At 49.0% G+C, this 14,669-nt stretch overlaps 1 protein-coding gene and 1 long non-coding RNA gene across 2 annotated transcripts; both read right to left on the bottom strand.

Moving 5' to 3' along the window:
• Nucleotides 1–9,645: 9,645 nt before the first annotated feature.
• Nucleotides 9,646–11,944, bottom strand: LOC137839648 (uncharacterized). Its single transcript, XR_011085685.1, has 4 exons — nt 11,833–11,944; nt 11,485–11,655; nt 11,262–11,339; nt 9,646–9,734 (listed from the first exon to the last, which is right to left on the bottom strand). It is a non-coding gene; the product is annotated as an uncharacterized lncRNA (long non-coding RNA).
• Nucleotides 11,945–13,209: 1,265 nt separating this feature from the next.
• LOC137839642 (janus kinase and microtubule-interacting protein 3-like) lies at nt 13,210–13,962 on the bottom strand. The gene is made up of 2 exons (XM_068648731.1): nt 13,653–13,962; nt 13,210–13,573 (listed from the first exon to the last, which is right to left on the bottom strand). Exons 1-2 carry the CDS (start codon nt 13,878–13,880, stop codon nt 13,457–13,459), a joined length of 345 nt encoding a protein of 114 aa, XP_068504832.1. The 5' UTR covers nt 13,881–13,962; the 3' UTR covers nt 13,210–13,456.
• Between the last annotated feature and the right edge of the window lie 707 nt (nt 13,963–14,669).

The following is a 14,669-nucleotide window of genomic DNA, read 5'->3' as shown; positions in this document are numbered from 1 at the left end:
CTTCAAGCGTGCCGTCAATAAATTACCAGTTCATTGCGCTCTTCAGAAAGCAGGGCGTTTCGATCCTCCAGTTTCCTGATGACTGCGCTGAGCTCAGCGATTTTCAGATGAAACCTTCGCGTGTCCCGATCCTCCTGAGACTGAAAACGCCCCGCAACACACACACACAACCACTCGTTCAAAGTTCAAAACTGTTTTTGTGCTACCTTCCTCCAGCAACGAACTAAGTCATGCGTACTGCAAGTGTGTGATGAGGTGGCTTACGCTATGAAGAGGATTGCTAGTAGCGCCGTTGACCCCACTTCCAGGGTAGTTTAGGCCCGCCCTTTGGGAATCCCTCAGGGCAGCGATCTGCTGCTCGGCAGCCTGAGTCTGCAGCTGAAGGCGGTGGACGTGGCCGGCCCCAGGGATTTATCCAAAACACTAACCGCTCTGTCTTTCAGCTTGATCTCATCCATCTGGATGTACAAACGGGGAGCGCTCAGGCAGGCGGGCAAACTCATTTGCCAGAATTGTGACAAAAACAAAGAGAGCAACCGGCCAATTTTTATCTTGAATCGACTAGAACACCATTGCTGTGACAAAAGCGAAGCGAGCAACCGGACGTTTTCTTCTTGTGAAATAGAATAGAATAGAATGCCTTAGGTGTCATTGCACTGCAGGTATACAACGAAATTGGGAACATAGCCACGCACCGCGCATCTGATCAGTCCTACCAGTCGGCGGATCTCCCTCTCGCAGTCTCTCTTGGTTCGGCTCAGCTCCTCCCGATGCTGGTGATGAGCCGATCGGAGCTCGGCCGCTCGGGACTGCCAGGCCTGCTGGGCCGCTGCCAGGGCTTCTTCCGCGCTCCTGGTGGAGGCGACACCGCTCGGTCTCCCGACACCGCCGCGTCTCCTCCACTTCCGCCAGCAAAGCGCCCCCGCTCCTCACCTGAGCAGACATTGCGCCACATCGGGCCGTTGAGACCGCAACGGAGCGCCGCGACGCTTACTGAGGACAAGCTACACAATACGGTAGCGGCCGCATCGGAGCCCGACGTGGCGTGCGGATAGTCAGACACGGATTGAGCGGATCACCTTGTCCATGGAGCCGTCCCTCAGGCTGAGGACCAAGGCATTCAGTCGCTGGATCTCTCCATCTTTGATTTTGATCACTCTCATCAGCTCCATTTCATGCTGCCGCAGTAATGTCTCCCTGGTAACGGCTAACTCTTTCTGCTTCTCCTCATGGAGTTTGCTTTTGAGTTCCGTCATGGCGGCGGTGGCACGGTGGTGCTCCGCCCGCAGGTCCTGACTTCTCTCTCTCTCCAGACAGCTGACCTGACATGACTTAGACAAACTTTATTGTCATCTTGTCTGCACATGGTGCATACAAAACGAAATTTCGTTGCACACGGCTTACAACAAAGTAGTGATATTGCAGTTGAATAGAAGTAACATATCCTATGAAAATATATATATACATATACTGTATATATATATATATATTACAAATAAGTATAAAGTGCAGCAGTGCTAATTATGCAATAGTGCAAGTAGGCAAAACAGTATTCAAGAGTGTGCAGAGGAATGCTAAACCATGTATTAAACTTCTATTTAAAGGGTTTACACAAGTTCAGTAAAGTTGGTAGTGCGAGATAGTGCAAGATAGAGGTCCGTAGTGTCATAAAGTACAGTTCTGTGAATGTGTGATGCAGAGTTCAGTTTAGAGCTCAACAGTTCTAATGTTCAACAGTCTGATGACAGCAGGGAAAAAGCTGTTGCAGAACCTGGTGGACCTGCAGCGGATTGTGCGAAACCTCTTCCCAGAGGGCAGCAGGGAGAACAGTCCATGGTGGGGGTGTGATGGGTCATTGATGATGTTACGGGCACGGGACATGCAGCGCTGAGATGAAATGTCCTGAATGGAGGGAAGAGGAGCCCCTATGATCCTCTCTGCTGTCCTCACCACTCTCCTCACGTTCTTCCAATCGGAGGCGGTGCAGCCTCCACACCACACAGAGAGTCAGCTTGTCAGAATGCTCTCTATGGTGCTCCTGTAGAACGTCCTCATGATGGGTGGGGGCAGGTGGGCTCTCCTCATCCTCCGCAGGAAGTACAAACGCTTCTGTGCCCTCTTGATCAGTGCCGTAGTGTTCATAGTCCAGGTGAGGTCTTCTGTGATGTGGACCCCCAGGAATTTGGTGCTGCTGACCACCTCCACAGCTGAGCTGTTGATGATCAGTGGAGCGTGGTGAGGCTGTTTTTTTCTGAAGTCGACGATGATCTCCTTCATCTTCTCCACATTCAGGATCAGGCTGTTCAAGAGTTTTTTTTATTCGCCATGTTTGAGCGTGCCAAACAAGGAATTTGACTTCGGTAAATCACAGCCTCTGTTCAACATTTAGGTGACTAACAACAACACTCAGGACATGTGAAGAACGAAAGATATTCTCAAACACCCCCTGATCTTAAACTCCCAAGAGGGCAAGGAAAAACTCAAAACTCCAGCTAGGGGAAATGAGAAACCTTGAGAAGAGACCACAGATGGGAGGGTCCCTCTTCTAGGATGACCAGGCTGCAATGGATACAGAGAGGACACATAGTACAAACAGTGTAGACAAAAAAGGTGTGGCAAGCGGAATGTTATTGCACAGTAATGACTCTGAGACTCTAAGAGTGGTGTGAGTTCATCAGAGCGACAGCCTGGGGGAAGAAGCTGTCTCTGTGTCTGCTGGTTTTTGTGTACAGAGCTCTATAACGGCGTCCGGAGGGGAGTAGTTCAAACAGGCTGCAACCTGGGTGCGAAGGGTCTGTTGAGATGTTACTTGCACGTTTCCTGGTCCTGGACAGGTACAAGTCTTGGATAGATGGGAGGTTGATTCCAATTATCTTTTCTGCAGTCCTTATTGTCCGTTGCAGTCTGTGCTTGTCTTGTTTGGAGGCCGATCCAAACCAGACAGTGATGGAGGTGCAGAGGACAGACTGGATGATGGCAGTGTAGAAGGTCTTCAGCAGCTCCCGTGGCAGGTTGAACTTCTTGAGCTGTCTCAGGAAGTACAGCCTCTGCTGGGCCTTCTTGCGGACAGAGTCTATGTGGCCGGTCCATTTCAGGTCCCGAGAGATTGTGGTTCCCAGGAACTTGAAGGTGTCTGTGGAGAGAATAGTATTACTGCGGATAGTGAGGGGTGAAAGTGGTGAAGGGCCTCGCCTGAAGTCCACTGTCATCTCCACGGTCTTGAGCGGGTTCAGGTCCAGGTGGTTTTGGCTGCACCAGTGGACCAGCCGCTCCACCTCCTGTCTGTACGCAGTCTCATCACCGTTCTGGATCAGTCCGATGAGAGTGGTGTCGTCTGCATACTTCAGGAGCTTCACGGAAGAGTCACTTGCGGAGAAATCGTTGGTGTAGAGGGAGAAGAGCAGTGGGGAGAGGACGCATCCCTGAGGGGCTCCAGTGTTGGTGGTCAGGGTGTCAGATGTGATGCTCCCCAGCCTCACACGCTGTCTCCTGTTGGTCAGGAAGCTGGTGATCCACTGACAGGTGGAGGCAGGCACCGCAAGCTGGATGAGCTTCTGTTGGAGGATGTCAGGAGCGATGGTGTTGAACGCCGAGCTGAAGTCCACAAACACCAGTTGTCTCTGCACCAGCCCACCAGCTGCTCCACCTCCTCTCTGTAGTCCAGGTCGTTGTTGTCTCTGATGAGCCCCACCGCCGTTGTGTCGTCTGCGAACTTCACGATGTGATTGGTGGTGAACCTGGGGACGCAGTCGTGTGTCATCAGGGTGAACAGCAGGGGGCTCAGGACGCAGCCCTGAGGGGAGCCTGTGCTGAGGGTGATGACATCAGAGGTGTTCTGTCCGACCCGGACTGACTGAGGTCTGTTGGTGAGGAAGTCTAGCAGCCAGTTGCGAAGGGGGGTGTTGAAGCCCAGGTGTTCCAATTTTCCTACTAGATGCTGTGGGATGATGGTGTTAAACGCTGAGCTGAAGTCCAGGAACAGCATCCGAACATGGCTGTTCTTCTTCTCCAGGTGAGCCAGGCTCAGGTGAAGAACGGAGGAGATGGCGTCCTGAGTGGAGCGGTTTTGCCGGTCGGCAAACTGGAACGGGTCAAATAATGGGGGGAGTCTGGAAACGATGTGATCTTTAAGCAGCCGTTCGAAGCACTTCATCATGACCGGAGTCAGTGCAACAGGCCGGTAATCATTAAATGAGGTGATTTGAGGTTTCTTCGGCACCGGAATGATGGAGGCAGTCTTAAAGCACGCTGGCACTGTGGCTTGGCCCAGCGAGGTGTTAAAAATGTCTGTGATGACCCCAGCCAGCTGACTTGCACATTCCCTGAACACACGCCCAGGAATGTTGTCGGGGCCAGGGGCCTTACGGGGGTTGACTCTCCTCAGGGTCTTCAACACATCGGCGGAGTCAAGGCAGAGTACCTCCTCTTCCTGATGGGGGACAGTTTTAACTGCTGGAGTGCCGTTTAGTGCCTCGAACCTCCCAAAGAAGTTATTTAGACCATTTAGAAAGTCAGCATCAACTTCACCCACCGGGGGGGGGAGGGTGAGTTGTAGTCTGTAATCGCCCGTATGCCTTGCCACATACTCCTGGTGTTGTTGGCGTCGTGGAAACGATCCTGAATTTTTCGACTGTGGTCTCGCTTCGCTACCCTGATGGCACGGTTCAAGTTGGCTCTCGCTGTCCTCAGTGTCTCCTTGTCGCCAGACTTGAAGGCAGAGTTCCGCGCTCGTAGCGTTTGACGTACCTCCTCAGTCATCCAGGGTCGTTGGTTGCCCCGGGTGATGATATTCTTAGTGGTGCTGACGTCCTCGGTGCATTTGTTGACGTAGGCTGACACAGTCATGGCACACGCATGTCAAATCTACATCGGGGAAACTGGGAGGGAGGGAGGGAGGGAGGGAGGGAGGGAGGGAGGGAGGGCGGGAGGGAGGCAAGCAGGGAGGCAGGCAGGCAGGGAGGCAGGCAGGGAGGCAGGCAGGGAAGCAGGCAGGGAGGAAGGCAGTGTCTGTCTGTTGAGGTTTTCACCTTGTTCTTCTCCTGCTGAAGTTCTAACTGGACGTCCATCAGTTTGGCTCTCAGCTCGTCATTGGCGGCCTGAAAGGCGTCCGTTCGCTCCGCCTTGACCCGCCCTGCCGGAGCTCGTTTGGACATCTCTTACTCGAGTCTCGCCCGGTCGTCAGTCAGAGATCACAACATTTGTACCTGGAGAGCACAAACGCAGCGCTGTTTTCCACTGGCTTCGGACTCAACTTCAATCGGTACCGTAACGTACAACATCATAAACATAGATCTAGCTTGACTTATTCATTGAATAAATGCATTTGGTTCTTCAAAACTGCATCACGCAACATAGCGTGACCGAGACGGCCGTTATCCACCTGCGTGAAGTTATTTGGTGAAATGAATGAGATGTTTAAGACACCATCGTTCTGTCTCTATGTAGATGAAGGGAAATAATCGATTGCTGAAGGTCCAAAGGTGTTGTGATAAACAAATAAACATATTAGTGACATATTTGTGATAAACATATTAGGCAGGATAATCACATATGTTAACTTGACTGCCCACACTGTATTTATTTATGGTTATTTGTTAAATCGAGTACTGTTAGACATGAAACAGGAAGTGTTTAACATAAATGGACGACGAAAGGGGTACTCACCATTGTAGCTCCTGCTGGTCAATGATACGAGCCTCTTCTTGCAGTGGAAAACATACAGCCAACAAACACCGTGGAACCTAAAGGAAGGAAATTAAACATTAACATTTAGCCTCAACCAACATTCACAGATACAACGCAACGCAAACTACACAAACATAAATCTTTTAAAACACAATGAGTTGTACTTACCGTGTACGCTCTAGACGGTCCACTTGCAAGCAGAAAATAAAGATATTTCTGTTGATAATCGTCGTGTTTGTATCCGTTGTCTCGCTCAAGGCCATTGCGCCCACAGATTTGAATTTTGGCCAGAGTTCAGCCTATTGACGTCATTTCCGCGGTGTAATACCCGCATATCTGAAACGGCAAAGTTAAGAGTAGAGTTAAATAAAGTTTTTAATCAACGCAATAATTTACAAACGTTGACCAGTCGAAATAATCGTCGAAATTTGGCGTCTGTGGCTGGAAGCAGACGCCGAGTTCGACGTTCCTCCCAAATGCCACACTGCCTCGCTTTTCAGGCCAACAAAAAAACATATTTTTCAAAACAATGAGTTGTAATTACCTTGTACGCTCTAGACGGTCAAGTTGCAAGCTGAAAACAAAAATATTTGTCTTGTTAGTCGTCGTGTTACTAACCGCTGTGTCTTGTTTGCCAGCATTGCCGCTTTCCTACTTCCTGTTGCAAGCCACGCCCACGGATTATAATTTTGCCATGAGTTCCGCCTATTGACGTCATGTCCGCGTCGCATGACTGCGACGTAATATTATCTAAAACTGTTTGTGCGGCATGGTGTTGTTCTGTGCGGTATTGTGTTATTCTGTGCGGCGTCGTGTTGTTCTGTGCGGCGTAGTGTTGTTCAGTGCGGCGTCGTGTTGTTCAGTGCGGCATGTTGTTGTTCAGTGCGGCATGTTGTTGTTCAGTGCGGCATGATGTTGTTCAGTGCGGCATGGTGTTGTTCAGTGCGGCATGGTGTTGTTCAGTGCGGCATGGTGTTGTTCAGTGCGGCATGGTGTTGTTCAGTGCGGCATGGTGTAGTTCAGTGTGGCATGGTGTAGTTCAGTGCGGCATGGTGTAGTTCAGTGCGGCATGGTGTTGTTCAGTGCGGGATGGTGTTGTTCAGTGCGGCATGGTGTTGTTCAGTGCGACATGGTGTTGTTCAGTGCGACATGATGTTGTTCAGTGCGGCATAATGTTGTTCAGTGCGGCATAATGTTGTTCAGTGCGGCATAATGTTGTTCAGTGCGGCATGGTGTTGTTCAGTGCGGGATGGTGTTGTTCAGTGCGGCATGGTGTTGTTCAGTGCGGCATGGTGTTGTTCAGTGCGGCATGGTGTTGTTCAGTGCGGCATGGTGTTGTTCAGTGCGGCATGGTGTTGTTCAGTGCGGCATGGTGTTGTTCAGTGCGGCGTCGTGTTGTTCAGTGCGGTGTCGTGTTGTTCAGTGCAGCATGGTGTTGTTCAGTGCGGCATGGTGTTGTTCAGTGCGGCATGGTGTTGTTCAGTGCGGCATGGTGTTGTTAAGTGCGGCATGGTGTTGTTCAGTGCGGCGTAATGTTGTTCAGTGGGGCATGGTGTTGTTCAGTGCGGCATGGTGTTGTTCAGTGCGGCATGGTGTTGTTCAGTGCGGCATGGTGTTGTTCAGTGCGGCATGGTGCTGTTCAGTGCGGCATGGTGCTGTTCAGTGCGGCATGGTGTTGTTCAGTGCGGCATGGTGTTGTTCAGTGCGGCATGGTGTTGTTCAGTGCGGCATGGTGTTGTTCAGTGCGGCATGGTGTTGTTCAGTGCGGCATGGTGTTTTTCAGTGCGGCATAATGTTGTTCAGTGCGGCATAATGTTGTTCAGTGCGGCATAATGTTGTTCAGTGCGGCATAAAGTTGTTCAGTGCGGAATGGTGTTGTTCAGTGCGGGATGGTGTTGTTCAGTGCGGGATGGTGTTGTTTAGTGCGGGATGGTGTTGTTCAGTGCGGGATGGTGTTGTTCAGTTTGGCATGGTGTTGTTCAGTGCGGCATGGTGTTGTTCAGTGCGGCATGGTGTTGTTCAGTGCGGGATGGTGTTGTTCAGTGCGGGATGGTGTTGTTCAGTGCGGGATGGTGTTGTTCAGTGCGGGATGGTGTTGTTCAGTGCGGCATGGTGTTGTTCAGTGCGGCATGGTGTTGTTCGGCATGGTGTTGTTCAGTGCGGCATGGATTTGTTCAGTGCGGCATGGTGTTGTTCAGTGCGGGATGGTGTTCAGTGCGGGATGGTGTTGTTCAGTGCGGGATGGTGTTGTTCAGTGCGGCATGGTGTTGTTCAGTGCGGCATGGTGTTGTTCAGTGCGGCATAATGTTGTTCAGTGCGGCATGGTGTTGTTCAGTGCGGCATGGTGTTGTTCAGTGCGGCATGGTGTTGTTCAGTGCGGCATGGTGTTGTTCAGTGCGGCATGGTGTTGTTCAGTGCGGCATGGTGTTGTTCAGTGCGGCATGGTGTTGTTCAGTGCGGCATGGTGTTGTTCAGTGCGGCATGGTGTTGTTCAGTGCGGCATGGTGTTGTTCAGTGCGGCATGGTGTTTTTCAGTGCGGCATAATGTTGTTCAGTGCGGCATAATGTTGTTCAGTGCGGCATAATGTTGTTCAGTGCGGCATAATGTTGTTCAGTGCGGCATAATGTTGTTCAGTGCGGCATGGTGTTGTTCAGTGCGGCATGGTGTTGTTCAGTGCGGCATGGTGTTGTTCAGTGCGGCATGGTGTTGTTCAGTGCGGCATGGTGTTGTTCAGTGCGGCATAATGTTGTTCAGTGCGGCATAATGTTGTTCAGTGCGGCATGGTGTTGTTCAGTGCGGCATGGTGTTGTTCAGTGCGGCATGGTGTTGTTCAGTGCGGCATGGTGTTGTTCAGTGCGGCATGGTGTTGTTCAGTGCGGCATGGTGTTGTTCAGTGCGGCATGGTGTTGTTCAGTGCGGCATGGTGTTGTTCAGTGCGGCATGGTGTTGTTCAGTGCGGCATGGTGTTGTTCAGTGCGGCATGGTGTTGTTCAGTGCGGCGTCGTGTTGTTCAGTGCGGCGTCGTGTTGTTCAGTGCAGCATGGTGTTGTTCAGTGCGGAATGGTGTTGTTCAGTGCGGCATGGTGTTGTTCAGTGCGGCATGGTGTTAAGTGCGGCATGGTGTTGTTCAGTGCGGCGTAATGTTGTTCAGTGCGGCGTAATGTTGTTCAGTGCGGCATGGTGTTGTTCAGTGCGGCATGGTGTTGTTCAGTGCGGCATGGTGCTGTTCAGTGCAGCATGGTGCTGTTCAGTGCGGCATGGTGCTGTTCAGTGCGGCATGGTGTTGTTCAGTGCGGCATGGTGTTGTTCAGTGCGGCATGGTGTTGTTCAGTGCGGCATGGTGTTGTTCAGTGCGGCATGGTGTTGTTCAGTGCGGCATGGTGTTGTTCAGTGCGGCATGGTGTTGTTCAGTGCGGCATGGTGTTGTTCAGTGCGGCATGGTGTTTTTCAGTGCGGCATAATGTTGTTCAGTGCGGCATAATGTTGTTCAGTGCGGCATAATGTTGTTCAGTGCGGCATAATGTTGTTCAGTGCGGCATAATGTTGTTCAGTGCGGCATAATGTTGTTCAGTGCGGGATGGTGTTGTTCAGTGCGGCATGGTGTTGTTCAGTGCGGCATGGTGTTGTTCAGTGCGGCATGGTGTTGTTCAGTGCAGCATGGTGTTGTTCAGTGCGGCATGGTGTTGTTCAGTGCGGCATGGTGTTGTTCAGTGCGGCATGGTGTTGTTCAGTGCGGGATGGTGTTGTTCAGTGCGGGATGGTGTTGTTCAGTGCGGGATGGTGTTGTTCAGTGCGGCATGGTGTTCAGTGCGGCATAATGTTGTTCAGTGCGGCATGGTGTTGTTCAGTGCGGCATGGTGTTGTTCAGTGCGGCATAATGTTGTTCAGTGCGGCATAATGTTGTTCAGTGCGGCACCTAGCACCTAGAAGGTAAATAAATAGGAAGGAAGGACTCACCGGTGACGTCGTCGCCCACGTCCAAGCGTTGTACTTTGTATTTTCATCCTTCTGACAGTGGAAAACATATAGCCAACAAACACCGTGGAACCTAAACGAATGAAAGAAAACTATCATTTGGCCACAACCAACATTCACAGATACAACACAATGTGACGTGCGGTGTTGAGGTTAAAGGTTGAGTGAAGGGCCCTCGTTTTAAACTACTTTTTTGAAAAGGAGTGGGAACAAGTAAGACGTATTTAATTTATTTATTGGGAAGTAGTAAGACTTATTAAATTTATTTAATCTACTTTTCTTCCCAGGCAAAATTTGACGTGCTGCAATTCCAAATTTCCAAAGTGAATGAAGGAATGAAATCCTTTAAATTATGATTTTGTATAAATACTAGGCATAAACACAAAATCTACGGCACAAAATGGGCAGACTTTACTTGTTTGAAAAGGACTGGTTACAAGACAGACTTTTTTAATTTATTTAATGGGAAGAAGACTTATTTAGTTTAATTGATCTATTTTTGTTCCCTGGCAAAATTCGATTTGCTGCAATTCCAAATTTCCAAAGTGGATGAAGGAATGAAGTCGTTTAAATTATGATTTTGTATAAATACTAGGCATAGACACAAAATCTACGGCACAAAACGGGCAGACTTTACTTGTTTGAAGAGGACTGGTTGCAAGACAGACTTTTCTGATTTATTTAATGGGAAGAAGACTTATTTAGTTTATTTAATCTCTTTTTGTTGCCTGGCAAAATTGGATTTGCTGAAATTGTATTTTGCCAAATCTTGACTTGAGACCTGATAGGAAGTATTAAACGCTCAGTTAAATCGATACAAGTTGGTAATAAGAGCGAGTAATGTTGGTTGAAGCGATGAATGAAGGTTAAAAGCAATTTAAATTATGACTTTGTATAAATACTAGATATTAACAGAACATCTACTGCGCAAAATGGGCAGAGTTTACTTGTTTGAGAAGGAGTGGCTTATTTAAGTCTAAGATTTATTTAATCTGTTTGTTCCCAGGCAAAATTGGATGTGATGCAATTCCAAATTTCACCACATGATGGTGCCAAATTTTGACTTCATAGGACATATTCAACACTTAACTATTATGTTCAAGGTAATCAGATTTGTTTATTATTCTAATGGCCTTTTCAAAACTATTCTGGATTACTACTTTGGATCTATTCTACATTACTTGGCAACAACATACTCTGTAACAGATTAGGCAGTATAATCACATATGTTAACTTGAGAGTGCCCACACTCAATCTACTTATCGTGATGTGTTAAATCAATTACTGTTAGACATTATTATTCTGATAATCTACCAAATCTTTGAATTGAAGAATTTGTGATTTAATTAATAGCTTGTTGTTATGTTCAGGGTAATCAGACTTGTATATAATTCTAATGGCCTTCTTTTGAAAACTATTCTGAATTACAACTTTGGATCTTATATTACTTTGCAACAATATACTCGGTGACAGATTAGGCAGTATAATCACATATGTTAACTTCAGTGCCCACACTGTATTTATTTATGGTTATTTGTTAAATCAAGTACTGTTAGACATGAAATAGGAAGTGTTTAACATAAATGTTATGGCTACTCACCGTTGTAGCTCGCTCCTGGTCAATGATACGAGCCTCTTCTTGCAGTGGAAAACTTGCAGCCAACAAACACCGTGGAACCTAAAGGAATGAAATTAAACATTAACATTTCGCCTGGACCAATATTCACACGTACAACGCAACGCGGCTACACTTCTGCTAGTGCCTCAGCTACACGTTGCTATTACAAACGTAAATCTCTTTAAACACAATGAGTGTTACTTACCGTGTACGCTGTAGACGGTCCAGTTGCAAGCAGAAAATAAAGATATTTCTGTTGATATTCGTCGTTGCTCAGTGGCTCACGGCCATCGCGCCAACAGATTTGAATTTTGGTGGAAGGTCAGCCAATTACGTCATATCCGCGGCACATGACTGCGACGTAATACCCGCTTATCTGAAACGGCAGTTAAAAGTAGAGTTACATCAAGTTTTCTTTTTTAATCAACGCAATCATTTACAACCGTTGACCAGAAAGAATCGTCGAAATTCGACGTTCCCCCCAAACGCCACACTCACTCGCTTTTCAGGGCAACAAAAGTACTTCTTTTTAAAAACGATGAGTTGTACTTACCGTGTACGCTCTGGACGGTCCAGTTGCAAGCAGAAAATAAAAATATTTCTCTCGTTAGTCGTATGTTACCATCCGCTGTGTCTTTGTCAACATCGCCATTTTCCTACTTCCTGTTGCGAGCCACGCCCACGGATTTAAATTCTGGCGGAAGAGCCCGCCCATTGGCGTCGTTTTCGCGTATAGCAAATCCGATTGGTTGGGAAGGGGGCGCGGTTATGCAGCCGAGGGGTCCTGTGATCGGTGGGATGTAAAGTAGGCGTCGACGTCACGTCCGCGTCACGTGACCACGACGTGGCAGACGTCATATAGCAACCGCTGTTTTGTTTAGTAGACTTACAGTTGTTATGCATTGACATAATGGCGCACACTCCAAATAGATTTAAATAAATTAAATAATTCTTCTGCCCACTCCCTTTTAAACAAGTTAACTCTCCCCGCGGATTTGAATTCCGGCGGAAGTTCTTACAGTTGTTATGCGTTGACATAATGGCGCACTGGTTAGCATGTCCACCTCTTAAGCATGATGTTGCGGGTTCGACGCCTGATCAATGTTAGCATGGAGTGAGCTGAAGTGCATGGCGCTGAAGATTTGAATCTTTGAAATGCGCTGAGGTCTGACGTATCAGGCAGAATGGTTTGCCATCACGTTCAACAAAAAATAGAAACTTTCCCACTCTGATAAAAACGTCCTGTGTTCATCTACATATTTTCGTTTTGCTGTGCATCTTTTCCCTGCCATTTCGAGAGCCCAATTGACACTAATAGTTTACTGGAATGTGTTTGCCCATCCTACTTTGTGGAATTTCACCACATGCGCTTTTGACGAAAATACTAAATTGAACTCAAGTGAAGCCAACACGCACAACCCCCCCACACACACACACACACACACCTACACACACACACACAAATGTTGATATGAACATAAAAGAGCCGCATGCGGTTCGGGAGTTGCGGCTTGGCCAAACCTGTACTATACAACTTTATTTGTGTAAAATTTTCACAACAGCTGTCACACAAACAAAGCGGGAAAAACCGAAGACGTGCGTGTTCCGCCCACGCTGGATTTATTTGCACCTTTGAAAAGACACCGTATTGCCGCAGATGTGGCAAAGAGTACTTTTGGGCATCTGAGACGGAAGGATGTCCAAAGCATCACGTCACCTGCTCTGGTAGGAATGGTGGTGGGACGTTGAGGTCAACCGCTTTGGGGTTGGCTGAATCTTTGGTCGCAGGATGCCACACACTTGAAGACAGAAGCAGAAAAGCAGAGCTAAATGCAAAATGTACTCACCGGTGACTCCAATTTTTTCCCCCCCTGAAGAAATGGATGGACGGGTGGCCCCGGCTGGCCGGTGGGACTCTTGTTATTCTGACCCTTTTTAGTGCGCGTTTGGGGCAACAACCGTTTTTTGTGGCGCTCTCTTCTGGTTCAAGAGTGCCCTGCATGTGAATTTGCCTTTCCTGCCTTCTGATTGGATGAGCGCCGGTGTGACGCGGTGCCTCTGTCACCGTGGCGGGGGGTATACGTCGGCATCGGAGCGTCTGCCAACGTCTGAGACCGGCTGGCAGTGTATCGGAGGTGTCGAGTGCGGTGCCGCTGGAGCTCACTCACCAGCTGGTGTTAGGGCCACAGAATGAAGGCCAAGGAGAAGACTAGAAAGAGAAACAGAAACTTCTCCTCCAATTGTTTGATTTGTCTCTTCTGAGCTTCGATGAATTCTTTCAGCTCTTTGTTCCTCTAGGACGGACAAATGGAAAGTAGCCTTCAAAAGCCAGTAAGCGTGCAAGTAAGTGCCGGGCTGGCTTTGGGCCCTTACCTGTTGCGCGCTGTGCAGCAGATCCATTCTCTCTTGGAGGATGCAAGCGTCGCGCTCCCTCAACTCCCACATCAGGGCTCGCTTCCATTGGTCCACGGCGCTCCTAAGCTCTTGTCTCTGATCCGCCGTCAGCACGTCATTCACGCCAGCGTGGCTGGCTTTTTCGCCGTCCGTGGCGGGGCAGTCCCGCTGCGGTAGCGCCTCGTACAACATGGCCTCCAGCTCCATGATCCTCTGGGCCGCAATCCTCGTCCATCAGTAGTCCGGCGGGAGATTTGAGGGCGGCTTACCTTATGAGCCTGGTCCATGGAACGCTTCCTGAAGTCCAACTCTTCATCCAGGTAGCCCTTCTGGTTGCAGAACATATCCTAGCACAGCTCAAGGTCAGAATTGTTGGGGCACATTGCCCCGAGTTCCCCTTGGCTGATGTCGCGTGTCTGTCTACCTTCTCACTTTCAATGTCCAACATCTTCTGTTGAAGTGCTGACTTGGTCACTTTGATGTATTCTAACCACTGAGGAAAGGCTGCTGTCACATAAGCAGAATGCGAGAGCGTGCGTGGACGTGCGCGTTACCTTCTCGGCTAGGGTGGGAAGGGTCCTGGCGTGAATCACGACCACCTGCTCCTCGTTGGTGAGATTCTGCAAGAGCCCAAAGGCACAGCGTCAACAAGGTTCTTTCAGCGCAAAGCCTTCCAAAAGTCACATTTGAGCCGCCGAGTCTCGTGGAGTGCGAACATAAGGAGTTCGACATACACTTACGGCGTTATCGCCCAGGATGTCCAGCTTCTTCATCAGATCACTGATGACGATGTCCTGGGGAAAGGCGCAAGGAGCAATGTAAGGTGTTCTGGGACCTCAGGTTAAGGTTAGGGTTGCGAGGGACGCCTTACGTACGCTCACGCCGTCGGCCTCGCAGTAGATCTGCAAAGGGCTGAGGCCGTCTGGGAAACGGACTTGCAGAAACTTCAAGACGGGGGAGCGCCACTCCCTCTCCTGAAAGGCAGAGGCATGCATC

The sequence above is a fragment of the Syngnathus scovelli genome, chromosome 18, assembly GCF_024217435.2.
Source record: "Syngnathus scovelli strain Florida chromosome 18, RoL_Ssco_1.2, whole genome shotgun sequence".
NCBI lineage: Eukaryota > Metazoa > Chordata > Actinopteri > Syngnathiformes > Syngnathidae > Syngnathus > Syngnathus scovelli.
The sequence above is the reverse complement of the archived record's forward strand: the minus strand, read 5'-3'. Positions and strand labels throughout refer to the sequence as shown.

What these genes read in the sequence shown, in the direction of transcription:
- LOC137839642 (XM_068648731.1), bottom strand. Translation starts at nt 13,880, where the DNA reads ATGGAGCTGGAGGCCATGTTGTACGAGGCGCTACCGCAGCGGGACTGC. An exon ending in TGCTGCACAGCGCGCAACAG is followed by an intron (nt 13,574 to 13,652) that starts GTAAGGGCCCAA and finishes TGTCCGTCCTAG; the next exon opens with AGGAACAAAGAGCTGAAAGA.